Below are 22,488 nucleotides of genomic sequence, written 5' to 3' on the forward strand. Positions count from 1 at the left end.
GAAACACACAATAGTAGGGAAAAAATTCAAATTGTGGTATGATAAAATTTTGCATGCGGTAATAACTATTATAAGTTCTTATCTCCCTTTCTGGTTTCCTTTTCCATTTCAAATGGTTTAAGTGTGCAAAGGGATAATTAATCCATAGGTAGCGGCCTTTAGTATAGAGATTCTTCACAGACAAGCCCATCTCCATGCACACGTATCACTGAATAAGGCCCTTTTAATTCAGATTTGTTATTGCCGTGTTCAAGTTCATAGACTCAACCAGCAAACACTCGCCTTCCACTTTAACACTCCTTCGCTTTCTTTTTTAAAAAAATCATGATTTCCCTCCCTCGAGTGTCAGGGCACATCTAAGTAGCAGCACGATACAGCTGCAGGTGACTACAGACAGTGGTAATTCTGCGCCTGCTTGGTAGCAGGTATTTTTTGCCAGGGGTAGGTTGCGCCTGCTTGTTTTGGCATGTGTAATAGGCCTGGATTGGTTGTGTGTTGCCAACTTCAGGGCAGCAGTTCCCAAACTTTTTCTCCCAGGGACCACTTGAAAATTACCACGGGTCTTGGCCAACCATTTAACGATTTTTCTGCCTGTTGTAGCCATTGTAATGCTCTGTACTAGATGCTGTATGATTTTTAATTGTATTTGTATTGCTGCCTTTATTTCTTATATTGTAACTGATTGTCTTCCATAGAACTCAAATTGTTAATACCATAGAATACAATATAAGAAACAAGAGAGGAAATTAAAAATCAACTTGAATATTCAGTGAGATGGATGCGCCATCTCCTGTCTTCAGCCACAAATCCACAGACATGCCGCAGACCACCTGAATGAAGCTTGCGGACCAGTGGTGGTCCATGGACCAGTTTGGGAACCGCTGCTTTAGGGAAAGTTGCACAGTTTGTGGTTTTTGCCTCTTTCTTGGGGGGGGGTATTACTGTTTATGACTTTTAGGGTGTGGGGGTTGCTTGTTATTTATGGACTTTTGAGTAACTTTGCCTTTTTGCTTGTTTGTGGCTTTTTGGGGTAGATGGGTGGGTTTTACCTGTCAGGGTTTTGAGGGGGGTGCTTTTGGTGGTGGAAAAGTAGCTTTTGGCTGTTTGCATTTTTCCATGTTTTGTGTGTGTGTGTTGGTGGGGGTGGAGTGGGTGGGTTCTGCTTTGTTTTCATGTGTTTGTATCTGCTGCAGGTAGGTTTTGCCAGGTTTTTTTGTATGGCTTTTTGAAGTAGTTTTGTGTTTTTTGTTTGTGTGGCATTGAGGGGTGGATATATTTGTCTGAGCATCACCACTTTTTCTTCTGTGAGATGGATTGTTTTGTTGTGCTTTATGGGGATGGATTTGTTACTTGGTATTTGGGGCTTCAACCGTCAGTCCTTGTCCCATGACAGCCATTTTATGATGGTGATGCGCACAACAGTTTCTCAATTTCCAAAATCTGTCCTGGGTCCAAAAAGGTTGGTGTCCCAAACATTACACTGAAGAACATAGCCAATCAGCTAAGTATGGTGGTCCATCAGGGGATCAAGGAATATGTTTCTGATGCCAGCCTGTGACTTCAAATATGAACTATTTGCCAGGCACCTCACTGGTGACACTACAGCTGCAGTGGACTATGTGTTTGATTGTGTGGGTTAAAGTTGTAAAGTAATGCAGTGGTAAAAATTAGACGGGTAAAATATAAAATATGCTGTTACAGACATTCTTTCCCACATGAACAACCATAAATATATTTGAGACTCAAATACACTTTTAAGATTGTGCTATTACTTACACTTACCTTTGAATAAGTGCTTTAAGTGCTATTGTGGGACTTATTGCCTAGTAAAAACAAAGAATTAGACTGTGTTTGTCTCGTGTGAAAATGCATTATAGTTATTACGCATGCTTACTTGTAAATCCCAATGAATTCTGTCAAGTAAGCTTGTAAAGGACTACGCTGCACAAATGTGACACAAAGGTTTAGATGAAGTGTATTTCTGCTAATGAAAGCACTTACAAGATTTCAAGTTCATCTTCAACAGATAACTTGTTATCTGATAACAGAAAGCTTGCCTTTTATCAGCTCACACTAGCGTTTAAAGGAAGCAGAAGCGGAGACTCAATTAGCGAGTTTGCTTATTCTGGCTGTTGCAGAGGAGTTGTTGTTCTGTTTATTACCTTCTGTAGTTACAGTCCATGTGAAAAACAAGAACATAAATTAAAACCCTTATTATTGTTGTTTTTTGCTATAAAATGAGCAGAACGAGTACAATCCTTTAATCAAACCCTGTCGGTGCAGAGAGGCCTAAATAACAAAAGCACCAGCACACGTAAAACAATAACATCTCCCCCCCCAGACTCTTGTGAAGGTTCCACACGACCGAGCGACCCACCCTGTGCACCGCAGTGCGTTTGTGCCTTCCTTTGAACGCTTGTCCCTATTTCCACTTGCGCGCCTCAAGATCGTAAATCACCTCTCAATGACCATTTAATAAGTATCCTGCTGCTTCCTCTCTCCAGCGGCGAGGGGCTGTGTCTTTCACGGCCGTTATAGGAGGGCTCTTAAACTAAGCCGGGGGTTGGAGGAAATCAATGAAGTAGGGCCGCCCCCAGGGTTGGGTTTCAATCTCCGCCCCTTCCAAACTTTGCTCGCCTTTCGGCTCCCCCTTAGTCGCCTGGGAGGGAATCGTTTCTTCAGGAGGAGCTGTCATCGCACTCCTCAATCCCTGCCAAATTTAATCTGTGGGATTTATTTTTAGTGAGCACCAACCTGCGTAACATTAGGCTACACGGGGGAGGGGGGTTCTCTCACTTTCAGATATATTTTGTGGCAGGATAAAAAGATGTTGCTCTTCTCCGGGGGGGTAAACTCACGTTTTCTATTTCGCTCCCTTTCTGACCGCAGAATGACCATTTTTGCTAGTGGCGTCCCTGTGCCTTTAACTGTTGCCCACTGTGTAGCTGTTCACCAGGTGATGTTTCCCCCACCATCACCGCATCTCTTCCGAAGATCCCGCTGGAGGCTTTCAAGCATTAGGTGGGCATCCATCTATTGGAGGCACTTTCGCTCAAGGCCAGACTATAATAGTGCAATTAAAGCAAATACACCAGCGCCTGCCTTTACAAGAGGGCCCTCCTGCTTCTTCTCGGTCATTGTCGTTTCCTCCTCTTGTATCGCAGACCCGGATGGGGCGGGCCCAAATAATAGCTCCTCCCCTTCTCACACCTACTGAGAGACAAGGTCCCGCCGGGTACAGGTTTCCGCGCGATCTTGAAATCTGTACACCAACCATATCCCTTCAGACGTTTCTATCGATGCTTTCACCAGTGATATAAGCGCCAAGTATCGCTTCCGTCCCCTCGTGTCCATAGGGAAGGAGGCTTTGCCCGAAACTTCCCCTCGAGAGAAAAGAAAGGTACCTTCGTATGGGAGCATCATGTAAACGCTTGTAAATGCTAATTTTGTAAACATTTAGCATGTCATAGGCGTGGCTACTTGGCCCAGCCCACCCTCCGTATATGCCTGCAATGCATGTGGGGGCGGGAGAGAACTGGATACACATTTCATGCATCTGACAAGTACTGTAGTAAGTAGTCTGCGAAACTTAGGTCATAACATATCCCTTTGTCTTTAAAATGCCCAAGACTTGCAGTGCAATCCTATACATGTCTACTCAGAAGTAATCCACATTGTCAATGGGATTTACTCTCGCGTATGTATAGGATTGCAGATTTTGGTTTTCCACTGAAATTGATGGGACTTAAAAGTGCTTCAGTTTGGCTGGATTGCTTCCCAGATGTAATATTTATTATTTTAAACCATTTGCCACAATACATGTATTCTTAAAATGCCTTGGATGAAAAAGAATAGCCTAAAGAATGACTATTCCGTCCTTCCATCTTGCACCAGGCACATGCACCTGCACCATTATAATCCGACCTTGTCAGAATGGGAATACAAAATTTATTTATTTATTTTATTTATTTAATTAAGCTTATATACCGCCCGACTAGCAACAGCTCTCTGGGCGGTGAACATTAAAAATACAATAAAAATAACACAATACAGTATATCACAATACAAAACTGTACAAAAAACTGTACAGTCTAATATCAAAATATAATAACTTAGAATTAACAGGAATTAAAATGCCTCAGAGAAGAGAAAGGTTTTAACCTGGCGCCGAAAAGATGATAGTGTCGGCGCCAGGCGCACCTCCTCGGGGAGACCATTCCATAGTTCGGGGGCCACCACTGAGAAGGCCCTAGATCTTGTCACCACTCTCCGGGCTTCCCTATGAGTCGGAACCCAGAGGAGGGCCTATTAGCGGCCATCCTATTTCTTTGCATTAAGCAAACATGTAGAAAAAACTGCTGAAAAGGACTCTATATCCAGAACGAATTACATTCTATCCTTAACTATTCAACACTGTCTTTTTCAAACAATCCAAGAAAAGTGAGCTGGTTTCCTAATTCAGCTACCGACTTTTCCAACGGTACGTGCGGATATCGTCGATTCATCAGCACTGCTGTATCACTGCAAAACTCAGGCAGCTCAAAAGAAGACCGCGTGTGATCCTATGCAGGTTTTCTCGGAGACAAATCCTGTTGTGTTCAATGGGTTGTTGTCCCTCCCACGCTCGAGAAATGTGCACAGAACTGCAGCCTTGCCCTTGGGGGAAAGTCTCATTGAACACAGCGGAGCACTGAAAAAAGAATGGACAGAATGGCACCCCTTAAAGGAAGAAAAGTAGTGGCGCGGGAGCATCGAAGCGAATGAGCAGGAAATTTGGGAGGCTGCGGAGAAACATTGTGGTAGGGAAGCGAGAGGCCGAGGCGTTTCCAGAGGTGGTGCTAAAGAGAAGGCAGCGCTGAAGGAGAGAAGCTCCGCTACGGGGGGGTGTGGTGTGAATAGAGGAGTGATGAAAGTCGTAGCCGGGTGACGGACGGAAAAAAGCAGGCCAGCCCAGGTGAGTTGCAGGGTGGAGGGAAGAGGCGCTGGGCGGTTGCTCCGGTCCCGTTCGCTCTCCTCCTCCAGACTCGGCCGCCATTTTGGGAGTGAGAGGCAGTTGCGAGCGGAGTAACGGTCTGGGGAAGCCGCACAGGTATATGAGGGAGGGAAGACAAAGTATGATAAGCAGTCATGGGCAGCCCCCCCGCGCGCCATTTTCTTTTCTTTTTGTCGGGCTAGGACCAGGTAGAAGCTGGTGTTAGTAAGTGCTGTGAACTCGTCGTGCATAGATACGCGGCAGCTGCAGGTCCCTGCCACTGTCCTAGGAAACAATCTTGCCTTCGGGAGAGATCCTAGTGGGAAAGAGGTGGGAGGTCCTGTCACTAGCCTCCGTGAGAGGTAGACCTGTCCCTTTCTCTGTCTCTCTCCCCCTGCCGCCCCCCATCCCCGGTTACTGTATATCTCAGCTGTCCTGGCCTAGATACAGCCCCAGGGCCGTTGTGTGTAAATGCTTGAAGCGCTGTATTCAGTGGGACTTAATACTCTGGATCGGCAACTGCCCCTTCGCCTCACACTCACACTGACTACCTGAGGCTGGATTTCCCCCTTCATGAACTGAAGAGGAAGGAAAGATCCAGCCTTTTCCTGGTTAAAAAGGCATTATGGAGCTAATCCGGATGACGTGATCATTCCTGGCTGTTTGTATACATACCCCGCCTAGAAACAAAGTGCATCGTCCTTAGAAAGCTAAATCAAGGATACAAGCCGCTACAATGGCTGTTTTAATCCACTGTAACAATCCTTCTGAAGATAGAACAACTTTCTCTTTCACCCTCTTGGTATGGAAGGATGATTCGAATCAGACTAAGTGATTGTGACCCACCTCTCCTAGTTATTTCAGATTAATCAGGAATAAAGCAGCATAATTTTGCAAAGGTACTGTACAGTTAGATCATGCATCCTCCCTTACTTAACCCTAGCCACCAAATGCATGTCTGCATTTACAAGGCTTATGATGTTTCTGCCAAACCTCTGGTGACCCTTTTATGGAAGAATCTAGAACTCCGTAAGTGTAGAATGAGACATTTTGGTTTTAGTATTTGTACCTGTGACATGGATAGGGTTTCCACTTTCTCACCCCTTAAAATCTGTTTGGAAGTGGCAGCTAGTGCAGAATGTTGCATTGTTGGCAGATGGAAACACATCTAGTTGGTTCTTTGTAAATTGCATACCTGTGATCTTCCAGACCTAATTTATGGTGCTATGGCTTGCTTTTTAAAAGCCCTCCAGGCCTGCTGGGACTGATATATCTTGGTGAGCATCTCTCCCTGTATGAGCATCTCTCCCTATATCTTTTCATCCAGGGGTTTCAAAACCTTCTACCCCCAGGGCCCAGTTGAGAGGGCTGAAAATTAGTGAGGTCCATCAGTGGACTGGAGTCAGTAACAAAACAATAGTGGATGAAGACAGAGACTGGTATAATAAGTTGGCAATTACTGACATCACTTTCTATTGATATCTAGTCAAATTTCCACTTTGGAAATGGCTAAATTCTGTACCAAGGCAATATCTGTGTGTCAGGGAGTTTCATAGTTTAGGTTTCCTAAAGCTAAGTGCAGGTATTGGCCCTAGAGGTATTTTTGGTAGAACTTCCTGATCCTAAGGCACTAGAGTGGAGAAGGCTTTTATTTTATATTTATCTTTCCTCCCTCCCTGATCCACATGCTTCTCAGAGTATTTCCACTTCTCTCCTGTTGTTTCTTTTCCCCATTTCCTCTTGATTTTTTAATTTTTTAAATTATTTTCTTACATTTATATTCCTCCTTTTTTCATCAAGGAACTTGGCAGCATATATGTGGTTCGCAGGTGGTCTCCCATCCAGGCACTGACGTGACCCAGACCTGCTTAGCATCAGCAAGGTGGTGGCCTCATGTGCCATCAGACCATACCCTGAGATCCTGAGATGATGCTTAACTTGTACCCTCTTCTCCCAACTTTTTCTGTCCATCAATCCCTTTTGCCTCCCTCCTTCATGTTTTTTCTCTTCCTTGCCTTATATTTAACCAGCCACTCTCTGTTGATTGTGTTTCTTCTCCAACTTTTCATGCTGTAACTTTGCTCTTCCCTTGCTCTCTAACCTGTCTGAGCTGCCACTGCTGGTGTCAGTCCAACCAAAAGGCTACAGTACACTTTGGGGATGGGTAGTGGTGCTGAGCCCCATTGGTGGTCCCTGGCCCACAGTTTGAGAAACACAGTTCTAATCAAATGTCATCATCAGGGAATAAAATGATCAGTGGAAAGGAGCTGGGCTTTCTCAGTGATTGCCAAGAGCTTCATTTCTTTCCTCTTTTCTGGTTCTTAAACATATTTGTAAATCCCTAATGAGATGGAGAAATATGGTTGGGGTTTGGGTGCCACTTCCGCTTTAGACCTTCAGTTTATGATTGGTAATGTTTGTTTCAGTTTTATGGTATGCTGTTGTCTTTGAAGCTGATGTCATGAGTAATTTCAAACAATTATGGAAATAGGAGCATAATTTAAATAAATAAAATGTAGGCCCTTCTTCTTTGCTTCCCACTACATAGTAGGTGAGAAGGTGAAGTGAGATGTCTGCAACAATGACTCCTAAAGGAATAGGGCCTGTCTCTGAGAGAGAAAGTGGTATCATATATGTTGGTGCTGCTCTTGACAAGCCTCTCTTTGCTAATGTTAGGAATTGTGATGTGACATTGGAAAAGAGACAATATGTAAGGTATGTTGGCCATTTAGGACATGCTTTGCATTAGTAGGGCACACCAGTCCAGTTCACATGTAACTAAGACAAACCATGGCTCAGCATGAACATGTGAGCATGTAGGTACTTACAGTAAAAATTGCAGCCACTTCAGTCCTCCCCCAGTCCTCCTGTTGCAGTGCTACCTGGAGTTAAGCCATGGTTTGGCTTAGCGTTATTTGTTCCTCAGACAAATCACAAGTAACAAGCCTTGGCTACAGCTTGTGGTTTGGCTGAAGTGAGACAAATCATAAGCCTGGTTAGGACATAACTGAGCCAAATCATGGCTTAGCTCCAGGTAGCATGACAGCAGAATGAGTGAAGTGGCCACAGTTTTTTTCTGAGTAGTGTATCTGTGCATTCATGCTTAGCCATGGTTTGGCTTAGTGTTTCATGTGAACCAGGCTGCCATGGGAAGCCTCAGGTTTGTGAACTCCTCTTTCTTTTTCTCCCTGTGTGTATGAGGGAAGGGGATTTTAAAGCAGGACATGATTTGTACAACAAATCATAGTTTGTTCACTAACAGTGGTGTGATATTCTAGATTGTTAACTACAGCGGGAAGTTTTTAACTTTCTTTTCCTCATTCATAAGTATTCAAACTGAGATTTGTGGGGGCTTATACTACTTCTGAATCAGGCCTACATGTCAGAATTAGTTTCCTGAATTGTGCCTGGAAATCTGTCAGAGGCCAGTGCAGACTCTGGAGCTCTGATGCTCCTGATACAGTAGCAGTCTGATCCTGTGCATGTTTACTTGGCAGTAAGTACCACTGAGTTCAATGGAGCTTTCTCGCAAATAACATTAGAATTCCTGTGTCTTCCTCAATATATTTTAACCCTAAGCACTGGTGAATAGAGCAACAAAGGTAAGGATTATTAAAACTTTGGAATTCCAGTAATATTTTAATAATAGTAATCTACAAGCGGGACCTGCAAATTAAAGGTTGTAGTGCATTTCCCATCCCTTAAGAGGTGTTCCAGTTGATAGTGCCAGCTACTCTGAAACAGGAGCTTTGTAGTACTACTCAGGCCCCTCAGAAGAGAAAGCTGAGGGGAGGGATGAAAAAGCACATCCCCACCCCAAATGCCTTCCCTTGGGTATTCTGGAGAGTGGGAAAGGGAAAATGTAGCCTTTTTTCTTTCTCCTGAAAACATCCTAGTGAGGGTAGCTTTTTAACCTCATAGCATACAGCTCAGCCCAACCTTAATAATTCCTCCTTCAGGACGCTTACTGTAAACTTCTAGGGGTTTCAGCAACATTTGGTATATTCAGGATCTTACAGATCCTTGCCAGACTTGGGTGTTTTTTTAACTTTGTTTTAATATGCAAATGAATATAAATAGTTAGAGAGTCCCGCGAATATGCAGAACCACTACAGTGGCTTTGTTTCACTTCCCAACTGGTAGGCTTTTGACCATCTGAGTTTGCTATTAGAGGGAGCTAGTGGGACTTGCAACAAAAAGTTAATATTCGGTGTTCTTGTTCAGTGTATCAGCCATGTCTTCTTTCAGGACCATTCCATCCTATTTCCCTTCCCATTGGTTTTTCTGTTTATATGTAGAGTTAGGCAGCATGTACTGTGCCTGCTGAGCATGCTCAGCCCTCATTAGGTTGTTCTTGGGAGTTTTTCTTAATTTTTTTTTAATTTATGCAAACCTCAGGGTTTCCCCATAGCTGGCTGATGCCTCCCTCTTGTGTATAAATAGTGCAGAGAATTGAGTTTAGTATTAGAGAGAGAGAATAAATTGTATTAGAATATACATAACACACACATACATATATATATATATAGCTGATTGATAGATCATGACATACTACTGATATCACTGAAAATTCTTCCTCTAGTAAGTGTTTTAGCAAAATAGCAGACCTTGTGACACCTTAAAAACTGATATAAGCTTTCTTGCAATGATCAGTGTTGGTCTTTAAGATGCCATAAGACTCTGTTGCTTGCTTTTGTTGCAAAAGACTATCATGACTTAAGTCTTTTTTTATCTCACGCAATGTAATTCTGGTTAGGAGAAACACAGTTAAGATAAAAAGAGTCAGTAATATCAAGTGTTTTTAGTGATGGGGTTTACATAATGGGGATTTCTCTTTAATTCTCAGATTTTATTGTCTGTCTTGCACAGCTGATTATGACATCACTAGTCTATTTCATCAGAACTCATCAGTCTACAGGTGTTGAGATTCTTGCTTGCTTCCCTGCCTTGCTTGCCTATCACCATTGTCCTGTGGCAGCTCCCAGGTGAGAAGGTTTTTAGGTGAATGAAAGCAGAGAATAGTGCAACACAGATTTTTGTAGGACATAATTCCCTACCTTTTTTACAGTAAAATCTGTACAATGTCACAAAGCAGTCGACTTGCAAACCTGTCAGTCAGCCAATAAGTACTTCTTCTAGATTTCAGCATGTGTTAGCATAACAGTTAACTTGATCAATAGTTACAGAATAAAAGAATGGTAACTATAAGTGTTATAGTTTTCCAAAAAAAGTATTTTAAGGTTATCTGAAAACTACAATATTTATTTGTTTTTCTTTTTTCTTTTTGTTTGTTTGTTTCTGTGAGCCATCTTGAACATAATTAAGGGAAAGTGGCATATAAATAAAATAATTCAGTTATATTTGTGAAATACTGTGCCCTGGACACAAACGCACACGCTGATGCAATACTTGGCAGAGTTGTCCTACAAAATTATCTTCACTTGACAGCTTGCATCCTTCTCTATCTAGGTGAGCTTCGTAGTCTCCAGAGACCACAAAGAAGACAGTTTGCTTTTATCTAGAATTGATGCTATTCAAATGGTCACCTATACCAACACCTTCTCCAATGCAGGCATTTTCCCCCATCTACTTTGTTTTATGAGCTTGCAGCATTCTCAAAGTAACTGTGGGAAAGAGGCATTCTTCCTGCCTTCAAGCTAATGACGGCACACAAGATGTTTGTGATTGAGGACAGGGCTAAATTGCTACATAAACCTCTAGAAGTTGAATTATTGCTCTGTGCAGGTAGAGATCCCATATGTGTGTCTGCACAGATGACCACTTAAATGTCTATTACAAATAAGCAACCTGTCCTTAAAGCTAATTCGGATCCCCCCCCCAAAAAAGCCATGGTTTAAAGTGGGTTTGCAAAGGGTCCTAGTTCAATCCCTGGCATCTCATGATAGCAGGGCTAGGAAAGGCTTGCTGCCAGTCCAGTAGACTGCAGTATATTGGGTCAATTATGGTCAGCATAAGTCTCGATATAAAGCATCTTCACATGCTCGCTGCTCATGAGAGCCACCAGCACAATGCAGAGTTGTGATATAACCCAGGCTTGATTGTAGCCACTCACCGTGTAGTTTGAGGTAAATAAATTCCTTGTGGCAAACTAGAAGTGATGTTTTTGTGAATTAGAGGAGAACTGGGTTTTTTATTTCAAGCTATCGTTGTGCTTCAAATTATAAAAATTCATATGTGTGGACCAGTGAATTTGTAAAAATCATTGATAAATTATTTGCAAAACTGCTGTAACTTGAAGCATTGTGAATGAAGTGTAAATAGAAACCTAGTAAAAAATTTAGTACTTTAGAAGTCGATAGATCTAAATTATTTGTATTTGCCACTGCTTTGTGCACTGTCGTAATGGAGAACCCCATTGGAATGTGTGTAAAATAAACCATATTTCATAAAGATACCATAAACTCCGCTTATCTTCTTTCCAAGGAAACCCATACCCTGGCCAAGTGCAGGGAGCCATGGAGATCTCTCACCTCTCGGAGATTGGGGTGGAGCACAACAATTGGTTATATTTAAGATACAAATACCTACTAACTAAGTAAATCATAAAAAGCACCATTTCAGATTTTGCTATTAAAATTGATTATAATGACACAGATGAGAGCATTCCTTAAAATGACAAAACATTGACTTATTTAAGGAAATATATTTGATGGCTGAAAAAGTTTATTTAAATAGTTTTGGGTGGAATCTAATTGGACTTAATCCAGTGAAGATGTCTACTAGTGTAAGAGGAAGGGAGGCAATTTTTGCTGATTTCCCCTGCAGCCAGCACACATACACCCCATGCAAACTTGCACCCTGTTTTGGAGGGTCGTCCAACTCTTAAAGAGCTGAGTTTGGGGAGGCTGCAGGAAGTTCGGCAAAAATTGCCTTTCCACCTTCTCTGTCTGTTGGATCAAAAGCCCTTCTTTGAGTGCCAGGGCACCAGCTGGACTTTATATGTACATGTCAAAGTAAATGCCTATTTCCATTCTAGTCCATGCAGTCTTGTGATCAGTATATCGTTTGATTTTTAATATAATTTTATTATTGCTCTGCTCCTTGTAGCTTAGAAACTGTGCGAGAAGGTACTTCCAAACAGTTTATTAAAGACTATCTAAATAAAAACACCACCACACAGGACTAAGGAACCAATTTAGAGCAAATGGAATGCATTATTTCAGTTCTCTCTTTCCAAAGAGGTCCTTTGGAACCTGAGGATAAAATTTAGAGACACTTCACAAGCAGACTCCAATGTAGAATAAAGAGCTGCTTGGAGTGGAGAGTAAAAAGCCCAGTGAACATGTGCAGATTTTTGTACATGTCTAAACGGGCTCTCTGGATTGCGGAATACTTATTAACCAGTCATATTTAAATTTGTATTCCTGCAGATCTCATTACAACTACCTGGACAAAATGGCAGACCTAGTGGCTATCTGGGAAGTGGGTTTAAGTGATGGTGTTCACAAAATTGAATTTGAGCATGGGACCACCTCAGGAAAACGCATTGTGTATGTGGATGGAAAGGTAGGATTCTTTCATGAAAAGCATGCATTTTTTTGAAAAACAAACCACCATTTTTTTTACACTAGTAAAACCTTGTTAGCCAAAGGTACCGTCTGTAAGAAGTTTTTTTCTGCAGTGGTTTCACTGTTCTGCAATTCAGAAGAAAAGTTTTGGTCTAAGATCCCAAACAGAAGTACATATAGTAATGTGGGATGGAAATTTTTTCCACTAGAAAATTTTCTGCTTTTAGAAATTACTTTTCTTAAAATATTGAGTACCAATTGTTAAACTGAACCCTGCTAAGCCTGAAGAACCATCAACTACAGCAAACTTCAGCAAACAGAGGAGCAGCCATTTGAACCCGGATTGGAGGATCCACTTAACATGGGTGCATTTGCCAGGAATTGGCTGGGGAAGCACTAACAATGCATGAATCCCCAGACAATGAATGAACACAATACATGTCAATTTGGGTCACTAAAATGGCTATAATACTAGTCAAATCTAAACATTAACCGTGGAAGCCCCTCTCAGTTTGGAAACACTTTGAAGCACATATATTTATGTATGCAATTCTTCAGGCATAGTAAACTTAGTTTAATAATTTTCAGTGCCTTCTCTTTTGTTTCTTAAAAAGTAAATAATGTGAGGGAAATATGGCATATCTTAAAATATTTACAAATATTCCAATATAAAAACTAAGTAAAGCGTTTACTGTAATTTTCTTTTTAAAAATGCATCATTTAAGCCATTTCCCACTAAATGTAAATGTACTGCCTTCAGTTGATTCCGACTTATGGCGACCCTATGAATAGGGTTTTCATGAGGCTGAGAGGCAGTGGCTGGCCCAGGGTCACCCAGTGAGCTTCATGGCTATATGAGGATTCAAACCCTGGTCTCCCAGGTCGTAGTCCAATACCATAACCACTACGCCACCATTTCCCCACCCCCCAAGTCTGTGTTTCAGTTCTACTCATTTTGGCTGTTGGAAGAACTTTTTACATATTTATGCAACACATAATATTAGTAAACAAATTAGTTTTGTTTACTAATGTAAGTAACAACCATGGTAAATCAGATAATCAATTTAGCACAGTGGAAAATTTTCTTTTCAAAAATTTCTAGGAAACCCACATCACTGGATATTCCTTTATAGGTGCAGATAGTGCATGCCATCGGAACGGTGATGTCACTTCTTGCTACAGGAGTTCATAAAGCTACTGTTTGAAACTGAAGTGAACTATGTGGCAGTGATAACTGCTGTAGTAAAAAGTAGAAATGAATATGGGACCCCTTAAGCCAACCCTTCAGATATCAAATGTTCAATTGGGCCACTTGAGGGGGCTCAATTCCCACTTGGCCAAATTTCTTTCCTTCCCTCTGTCTACCCTCAAGCTGATTCCTTCATCCTCTTCTCCCTCCCCACCCCCAGAGCATAAACTTACTATAGAGACCAGACAGCTGATAGCAGCAATGTAGTAGCCCCTTGGACAGGACAGTCCCCCCTCACCTTGCTGGCCTCTTCTTCCTTCCCCTGCGCTTGCTTTTTTCAAAAGCAAATGGAGATGTAGCCAGCATCTTGGTACGGTGATGTTTCCTTCCACTTGAGATCATGGGGATTGAATTACAACTCCTATCATTCCCAGCCTTGGCATTCCTTGCCAGGAATGATGAGAGTTGCAGTTCAATTTTTGTGATCCCATATAAATGCTAAGGGGGAAAAAGCAAGCACAGGGGAAGGAGGGAAGAGGCCAGGATGTTTGTCCTGTCCAAGGAGTTTCTGCTCTACTGTTACCACCTACAACTGTAGCCACTACTGTAAACTTTTGCTCTGAGATGGGAATAGGCTGGTGGGTGGGTGTACTCACATATAGAACTGGGACAGGCAGTCCACTCAGGCAAGTCGCAGAAATTGAGCAGGAGCATTCAACTTTTTGGCTGCCCCTTTTCCTGTGACACCCCTGGTAAAAAGTGAATACAGAGCTCCAGCTACAATGCTCTTCTCTGACACATACATATCTGTTCTGACAGAAATGCAGTTTCCCAGTATGATATGAGAAAGAAGGGTTAGGCCTTGTTAACATCCAGTATGATATCATAGTGAAACATCTACATCGGGGGAAAGCCCCAAGGCATTATCTCCCTAGTTCTCATCATGTGTGAAAGTGCAGGCATGCATACATATCTGAAGGTGCAGTCATTTTTTCCCTTTAATTCAGTAGCAACAGAATCAAACAGATAAACAGTGGTCTGTGGCACAGAGTATGCACATTGCTTCAGCTGGTCACATATCACATTGTCTGCCAGTTATTGTTGTTGTTATGTGCCTTTAAGTTGATTACAACTTATGGCGACCCTATGAATCAGCGACCTCCAATAGCATCTGTTATAAACCACCCTGTATAGATCTTGTAAGTTCAGGTCTGGGGCTTCCTTTATGAAATCAATCCATCTCTTCTTTGGTCTTCCTCTTTTTCTACTCCCTTCTGTTTTCCCCAGCATTATTGTCTGCCTATATACGTATTATTATACCATTTCCCCAGCACAAAATCCTCACTTTCCCAGTAATGTGCAATTTCCATCAAGCTGCTTATATATGAATTATTAAATCCTTTTGTACAAGCAATGTACTCTGCTCCCAAAATGACAGCAAGGTCAGTTCTGAATTCATATTGACATCCTGCTGTGTTGATACTTGAGACTGCTTGCCAAAACTTGTTTACCCTTTGGCACTCCCACCATAGGTGCATTATGTGCCGCCCTGCTCCTGACATTCCTTCAAACAGTAGGGCGACAAGCCCCTATTAATGTGATGTAGACGTAGAGCAGCTAGGTGCCATCTATGAATTAGCTTTAGCACTGACTCCCTTTAGCATTGATAAACTGCGTACATCCTGCTGTGTGTCAAAACGCTCCATCCAGTTGCTCAGAACACTCTTGTATTTTCTGACATGATAATGTAACACTTGGTTTAAATTGAAATGTATACTTGAGATTAAGCTGTTTTTGTTATAATATAAACAAATAAAAAGCTATTTGATGTCTCCCATGCTTTCAACAAGGAAGTAAAACATCTGTTAACACCCTTCCCCCCTCCCTATCTCTCTTCAGGAAGTAATGAGAAAAGAGTGGATGTTCAAATTAGTGGGAAAAGAGACATTTACTGTTGGAGCAGCCAAAACAAAGGCTACTATTAACATTGATGCAGTTAGCGGCTTTGCGTATGAATATACATTGGAAATCAACGGCAAGAGCCTCACAAAATACATGGAGAACAGGTCAAAAACAACTAACACTTGGGTACTACATTTGGATGGTACAGATTTTAGGGTTGTATTAGGTAGGTTATTCTTACATAGTTCTATATTTGTCTTTTGTATGTTTTCATATATTTTGTTTAGTCATGCTGTGATGCCCTTGAGAGAACACAATGTATTGTTTGTTGTCACCCCTTTATTAGAAATAAACTATAAAAGCAAATCTTGTTGGAGCCTGGTCTTGGACAATTCTGGGAACTAGTAGAAACTTCTGGGAATCAGTTAAAGGCCTTATTGATAAGGAAAAAACATCTAAACACTTCTGTAAATTATAGTAATCTGAACTACTGATAATTTTACCATTTTAAACTACCATTGCCTAGTTTATTGTTAGTGTTGGATGACATTTGCATGTAACACTAAACCAGATTAGTTTCAACATTCTCCTCCCTGCCCTGCAGCAGAAAGAGAGGAGAGGGGGAGCACACAAGTCTAATGCTTATTTAAATATTGTTAGCCTTCTTTAATGTATGTATGGCAGTAGCTTACTTGTTCAAAAGTCATAGCTAGCCTTTTCCGGGATCTGTAGATGCTACCAACCCATGATCTGGAAAATTTAAAAAAATTACACGATCACATTCTGCATTTCCCTTCCCTCTGCGAGCAGTGTGAGGAACAGCAAGCATGAGGATGTTGCATCACATATAACCTCTTACAAGACACATTGGGGAGAGATAAGTCAAGATGGACACACCCCTTGATAGGCCAAATCTTGTTAATTGGCTTTAGCTGTAGCTACATCACAGCTACATTGCTAACATCACTCTAGTTAAGAAGTAAACCTACACCTGACATTTAGACAGTCACCAAGTGAAACTATGAGACAATGTGCAAGGGAGATGTGTGTGCTATGATATATTGCATTCAGTGTTGTGGGCCCAAACCTGTGGAAATCCCTCCCAACTGAGACAAGACAGGTACTCTCCTTGCTGAACCTCAGGTGCATGACAAAGACTCATTTATTCTGGCAGGCATTTTAGGGTAATGTTCCAGTTTGGCTTTATTATGAGCAATATATACATGTCTTAAATAAATATTAATTTGAAGCACAGAAAGTGATGTTGGATGAAGAATTCAGCTTTCTTAAATACCTTCACTTACAAAGTGAAGTAATTTTCTTTATGTCTCCGAAAATATTTTTGTGTGGTCATACCTGCTGTAATCTCAGGAACCAGAGGAGAGTCTGAATAGGAGTAAGGAGAGTTTTCATTGGCCTGTGCAGTTCTTCTCGATAGGATTATCTAAACCAGAATAAATCAAAATAATAAAAAATGGCAGAATTAAACAAAAGAAATTACATTTATTTAAGTAGGTTACTCTAGTGCCTGAATCCATGACCCATATTTTTAGGATTATATGCTCTTGCTTTGAGTGGAAATCTAATAATAGATCCTTCAAAGATTGAATTTCTTGTTTTATGAATGAGGAAAACTCAAATTATGAAAGATAGTTAAATTGTTGATTTAGAAAACTGTCTTTCCATGTAATAAGATACTGGGAAATACAACTATTGCAGGTGTCGGTGTGTATTCCCATCTCCTGAGAATGCTCCGGTTCATGGCTTCAGGTGGTGTGGAATAGAAGCTTTGTAGTGCTGTTGAGGCCTCCTGGGAGGTGAGTTTCAGGAATGGGCTAGGGATAAAGCATACCTTTCCCCTCTCCCCCTTCCTTCTGCTGTGCCACATAGGCAGATACAGTAGGGGAGGGAAGCACAACATTCTGGAGATGGGGAAAGCATACCCTTTCAGGCTATGTACTATTTATTTATTTATTATACTTGTATACCGCCCCATAGCCGAAGCTCTCTGGGCGGTTTACAGTAACTAAAAACAAATACAATTTAAAATACATCTTTTTAAAACACAATTTAAAACACAATTTTAAAATTTAAAACAATATAAAAACAATATAAAACACATGCTAGAATGCCTGGGAGAAGAGGAAAGTCTTGACCTGGCGCCGAAAAGATAACAGTGTTGGCGCCAGGCGCACTTCGTCATAAAGATCATTCCATAATTTGGGGGCCACCACTGAGAAGGCCATCTCCCTTGTTGCCATTCTCCGAGCTTCCCTTGGAGTAGGCACCTGGAGGAGGGCAGGACATTTCCTTTTCCTTGTATGCCTTGTGTTTTCTCTTTTTTTGTTGTTTTTGTTTTCAGCTGATACATGGATTTTCTGTGGCTTGGATTCTCAGTTCCAGCAGAACTTGGCTCACATGATACTGGTGGAAGGGGGAGGAGAAAATGTTCAATAATTAACCCTGCATCCCCCTAAAAATCTGCTCTGATGGTTAGGGGACCCTTTGGAGCAGCATGCAAAGTGGTGATGGGGCTGCAAGAAGGAGAAGGAATAATATTTTATTTATTTATTTAAAATATTTTTATCCCGCCTTTCTACCCTATAATAGGGCACTCAGGGTGGCTTACAGGGCCGGTTCTAAAGGGCGGCCAGGTGGAGCACTGGCTGAGGTAGAGGGGCCTCTGAGGGGGCCCTGCACTCTCCTTCCGCAATCCATGGCAGGATTGCTGCCATGGATAGCAGGACAGGAACTTCAGAGCTGCCCGCCATTCCCCCGCTTCACCTACCTTTCTCTCTGCTGTTTTTTGCAGCTGCGTGCACTGCGCACACAGGTTTGCCATCAATCAAGATGGCGGCTGAGGTTTCCCTAAGGGGCTGAACCAAGATGGCAGCAGAGGCTTCAGCCCCTTAGGGAAACCTTGGCCGCCATCTTGATTGATGGAAAACCTGCACGCTCAGTATGCGCAGCTGAAAAAACAACACAGAGAAAGATAAGTAGAACAGGGGAATTGCAGGCGGCTTGGGATCTCCCACCCTGTGATCCGTGGTACAGATCCTGCAGCAAATCACAGAAGGGGAGTGCTGGGGGCTGGGGCAGGCTGGAGCCCAAGGGCCCCAGCATGCCTGGGGCTGGCCCTGGCAGCTTACAATAAAATCAAGCACGTACATAATAAAATTGTTCACAATAAAAATCACAAAAACATTAAAATAAATTAAAATACCTAAAATGCAATTAAAATACATAAAATAATATATATATACATACACACACACACACACATATGCATATATAGGGAGTGGTACTGAAGGGACTACTGAGGTAAAAATTAACATAGAAGGGATAAAATCAGTATCAGGCTCTACCTTCATTCCCTCCCAAAGGCTCTCCGGAACAAGATCGTTTTCAGAAGTCTCCGGAAAACCATTAGGGAAGGAGCAGAGTGGATTTCTTGGGGTAGGGTAGTCCAAAGCTTGGGGGCCACAGCTGAAAAGGGTCTCTCCTGCATGCCTGTTAGTCTGACATCTTTCACTCCAGGCACGCAGAGGAGACCTGAGGCAGATGATCTTCAATCCCGGGCAGGTACATATGGGCGTAAGTGGTCCCTCAGGTATATTGGTCCAAGGCCATTTAGGGCTTTAAAGCTCAGAACCAGCACTTTGAATTGGGCCCGGAAACAAATTGGAAGTCAGTGGAGAGTCGATAAAGCACGGGGTGATATGCTTCCTGCACCATACTCCAGTTAACATTCTGGCTGCTTCATTTTGAACCAACTGTAATTTCCAAACTGTTTTCAAAGGCAGCCCCACATAGAGTGTGTTACAGTAATTAAGCCTTGATGCCACCAATGCATGTGTCACTGGCCAAGTCAACTGCTTCTAGGATGCGGCTGGTAGACCAGTTTGAGTTTGCCAAAAGCACTCCTGGCTACTGCAGCCACCTGATATTGGTTTGGACTCCCAAACCGTGGACCTGCTCCTTCAAGGGGAGTTTAATCCCATCCAGAATTGGTTGCAACCCTATCCCTGGCGCAGTTTTCCCCTTGACCAGCAACACTTCCGCCTTGTCTGGATTAAGTTTCACTTTGTTAGCCCACATCCAGCCCTTCACAGCCTCCAGGCACCGGTTTAGGACGAGCACTCCCTCTCTGCCATTGGGTGGTAGGGAGAGTTGAGTGTCATCAGCATATCTCCAGATGACCCCTCCAAGTGGATTCATATAAATGTTAAAGAGCACGGGAGACAAAATTGAACCCTGCGGTACCCCGTAGGCCAATGGCCAGGGGGATGAGCAGTAGTCTCCCAGCACCACTTTCTGGGTCCTGTCTATCAGGTAGGACTGCAGCCACCATAAAACAGTGCCTCTCAATCCCATCCCAGCTAGATGGCCCAGGATGATACCATGGTCAATTGTATCAAAGGCCGCTGAGAGGTCCAGCAGCACCAACAGGGATGGACTCCCCCTGTCTGATGCCCGGCGTAGGTCATCAAGCAGAGTGACCAAGGCAGTCTCTGTCCCATGACCTGGCCTGAAGCCTGATTGAAAAGGGTCTATATGTTAAAAATAAAACAAAAAATAGCCTTAAGAAACTGAAAGCAGGAAGCAGACATGTATTGCAAATGTACAACCAAATCAAAATGAAATATAAACTACAAAATGGGAAGCTTTGGTCTGGACATACGTGTCATGCTTATGTTATAGTAAATGATTGTTATGATAAGTAAATATTTATGTGATACTCCTATTGTTTCTTTTAACAGAAAAAGACACGATGGATGTCTGGTGCAATGGTAAAAAAGTGGAAACAGCGGTATGTAACTTCAAAGACAATTTCAAGAAGGAAAAATTTAAAATAAAATGAATTAAAGTTACAATCAAGAGATGCATATTCAGTGTTACCCCCTCTCTCTGCATAAGTGCAGAACATGAAGTCAATCAAAAAGCAAGGAAATGTACATTCGACCAATTCCTGCTTTCCATACCCTGGAGGTAGAAATATGGGGGCACAGAGTTGTATGTTAACCTTGCCTTGCTCCCGGGTCTGTTTCTCTGCCCCCCGTCCCCAAAGAATGAAATATTTTATAAAAATCTTGGTACACTGCAAGATGTTGTGGATGTTCAGCAGGCCTCCAGGTACGCCTTACATAAATCTCCATATTAAAAAAAAAAATCCTAGTGTTGCTGGGGGTGGAGCGGAGGAAACCTGGTAACATAAAGCCAGCTTGGCAGTGATTCAAAACTGGAAAGGCACAGTATGCAATTAAAATTTTGAATTTATTGAGATCTAAATTTTCATGAAATGTATTAGTAAAAGGAAGAAAGCTTTTTTAAAATGCCAGAAGATATCAAAAGGTGAAAAGACAAGATATTTGAGGCAAAAAGCCTGTTTCCACTCTGTAGCTTTAGATGAAACAAAGAACAGACTTCTCCAAATCATTTGTTCACTATTTCAAAATGGAGGCAGCCACATGCTGCTCCAAGACAAAGTCACAAGAAATTTCAGCCCCACGGATAGCATGGGTAAACTAGAATATCCCATACAAAGAGAGTTGCACACACCCAATCTGCCAATAGAATTGTATGTGTATGTCATGCAAGACTGAAATCTCCAATCAGAGTTGACTGAAAGACGTTTTAATTAGTGAAGGAAAGATTTTTAGTGATGAAACCTTAACAATCTGACCAGTTCCATCACAGCTTAATTTCTGTGTTGCTCTATGAAGTGGATTATGACTACTTGAAAGAATTTTTGCCTGTGCTTTGGAATAGGGGTCCTCCACCAGATGGTGCTGAACTACAGCTCCCATCAGCCCCAGCCAGCATGGCCAATGGCCAGGGACTATGAGTGTTGTAATTCAGCAACGTCTGGAGAGTCGCAGGTTAACCACCCCTGCTTTTTGAGCAACCTTTTGGTGGCTAATGATCACTTGTAGTACTTGAACACATCTGGACACCTTTTCAACATTTATTTTTCCTTTTCTGTACCAGGGAGAATTTGTAGAAGATGGGACAGAAACACATTTCAGTATTGGAAAGCATAACTGTTGCATTAAAGCTATCAGTAGTGGGAAAAGAAGAGAAGGAATTCTACATATGCTTATCGTAGACGATGAAGAAATCACAGCACCTTTATAATACTTTGTTATTCTGACTCTTGCAGATACAAAGATCAGGGATTTTCAATTGTTGTGGTCATTGACAACTTTAATATATACTTCATGGTACATTTAGTTTGTGCTGTTTTTATTTTCTAGCTGCTGTATATGAAATTTATTGAAGGACCAGATGAGAATATAAAGTGTGGGGTTTTTTTTGTAAAACATTGTATATATTAGGACACTAAAGGGGAACTTTGACCAATGTAGAAATTGTTTACATGGAAGGTTTTAATAAATGAAGAATAAAATAGTGAAATTTGTTCATTTAGAATGCGTGATTCTTTCCATACCCTCTTTAAAATAAGTGTGTTGTCTCTTCCGTAGAAAATTGGCATGTGTAAATGATAAGCTGTTTTCTTTTATTAAACCTTTTTGGAACTATGCTGATCAATAAGACCATGAGCCATCTGCATGGGTGGCCTTTATCCTGCTAGCTTTCAGCTGAACGCAAGTACCCAGCTATGACTTGCTCTGGGAGCCTCACGTGTAATTCCCATATGTAGAGCCAGCCAGTGGCCCATGTAATTGTGCTTCAAGCAAAGGTAAACTGAGCATATGGGCCTGATGAGTGAGCTGGCTGGATCTACATATGGGAGGCACAAATGAGCTCCTACAGCAGGTCATGGCTTGGCATGTTGTGGTAATGAGAAAGTAGTCCATTGAGCTCTGTGATTATCTGCTCGCATACATACACAAGAGAGAATGAGTCATGTTCATTTTCAAAATCCAGTGTCTGTC

General features: G+C 41.9%; 2 protein-coding genes across 19 annotated transcripts in view; one reads left to right on the top strand and one right to left on the bottom strand.

The window, feature by feature from the left end:
* Positions 1–3,167, bottom strand: part of CEP70 (centrosomal protein 70) — a 33,362-nt gene extending 30,195 nt beyond the window's left edge. For 2 of the 7 annotated variants that reach the window (XM_061608989.1, XM_061608995.1), the window contains exon 1: positions 2,859–3,167. The gene's annotated coding sequence lies outside the window, so the exon portion shown is untranslated. Of the gene's footprint in view, positions 1–1,782; positions 1,824–2,377; positions 2,563–2,858 lie in introns of those variants that run through there. The other 5 variants (XM_061608991.1, XM_061608992.1, XM_061608994.1 and 2 more) reach the window with 5 other exon arrangements.
* A 66-nt stretch (positions 3,168–3,233) lies between these two features.
* FAIM (Fas apoptotic inhibitory molecule) lies at positions 3,234–22,010 on the top strand. 12 transcript variants are annotated; one of them, XM_061608999.1, is made up of 6 exons: positions 3,234–3,400; positions 9,819–9,957; positions 12,364–12,499; positions 15,590–15,818; positions 20,353–20,402; positions 21,581–22,010. In XM_061608999.1, the coding sequence occupies exons 2-6, from the start codon at positions 9,848–9,850 to the stop codon at positions 21,725–21,727; spliced, it is 672 nt and encodes a 223-aa protein (XP_061464983.1). In that variant the 5' UTR covers positions 3,234–3,400; positions 9,819–9,847; the 3' UTR covers positions 21,728–22,010. The 12 variants fall into 12 exon arrangements, with proteins under 12 accessions (XP_061464983.1, XP_061464988.1, XP_061464987.1 ...); XM_061608997.1 differs by lacking the exon at positions 3,234–3,400 and adding an exon at positions 4,525–4,954; XM_061609001.1 differs by lacking the exon at positions 3,234–3,400 and adding an exon at positions 4,525–4,954 and having other exon boundaries at positions 9,842–9,957.
* Positions 22,011–22,488: the final 478 nt, after the last annotated feature.

Source organism: Rhineura floridana, chromosome 2 (assembly GCF_030035675.1).
Source record: "Rhineura floridana isolate rRhiFlo1 chromosome 2, rRhiFlo1.hap2, whole genome shotgun sequence".
Taxonomy (NCBI): domain Eukaryota; kingdom Metazoa; phylum Chordata; class Lepidosauria; order Squamata; family Rhineuridae; genus Rhineura; species Rhineura floridana.

Bases quoted from the DNA above. Each gene is read 5' to 3' on its own strand.
- FAIM (XM_061608999.1), top strand. From the start codon at position 9,848: ATGACATCACTAGTCTATTTCATCAGAACTCATCAGTCTACAGGTGTT. The intron at 9,958-12,363 runs GTGAGAAGGTTT...GTATTCCTGCAG, and splicing joins TGTCCTGTGGCAGCTCCCAG to ATCTCATTACAACTACCTGG. The intron at 15,819-20,352 runs GTAGGTTATTCT...TTCTTTTAACAG, and splicing joins AGATTTTAGGGTTGTATTAG to AAAAAGACACGATGGATGTC.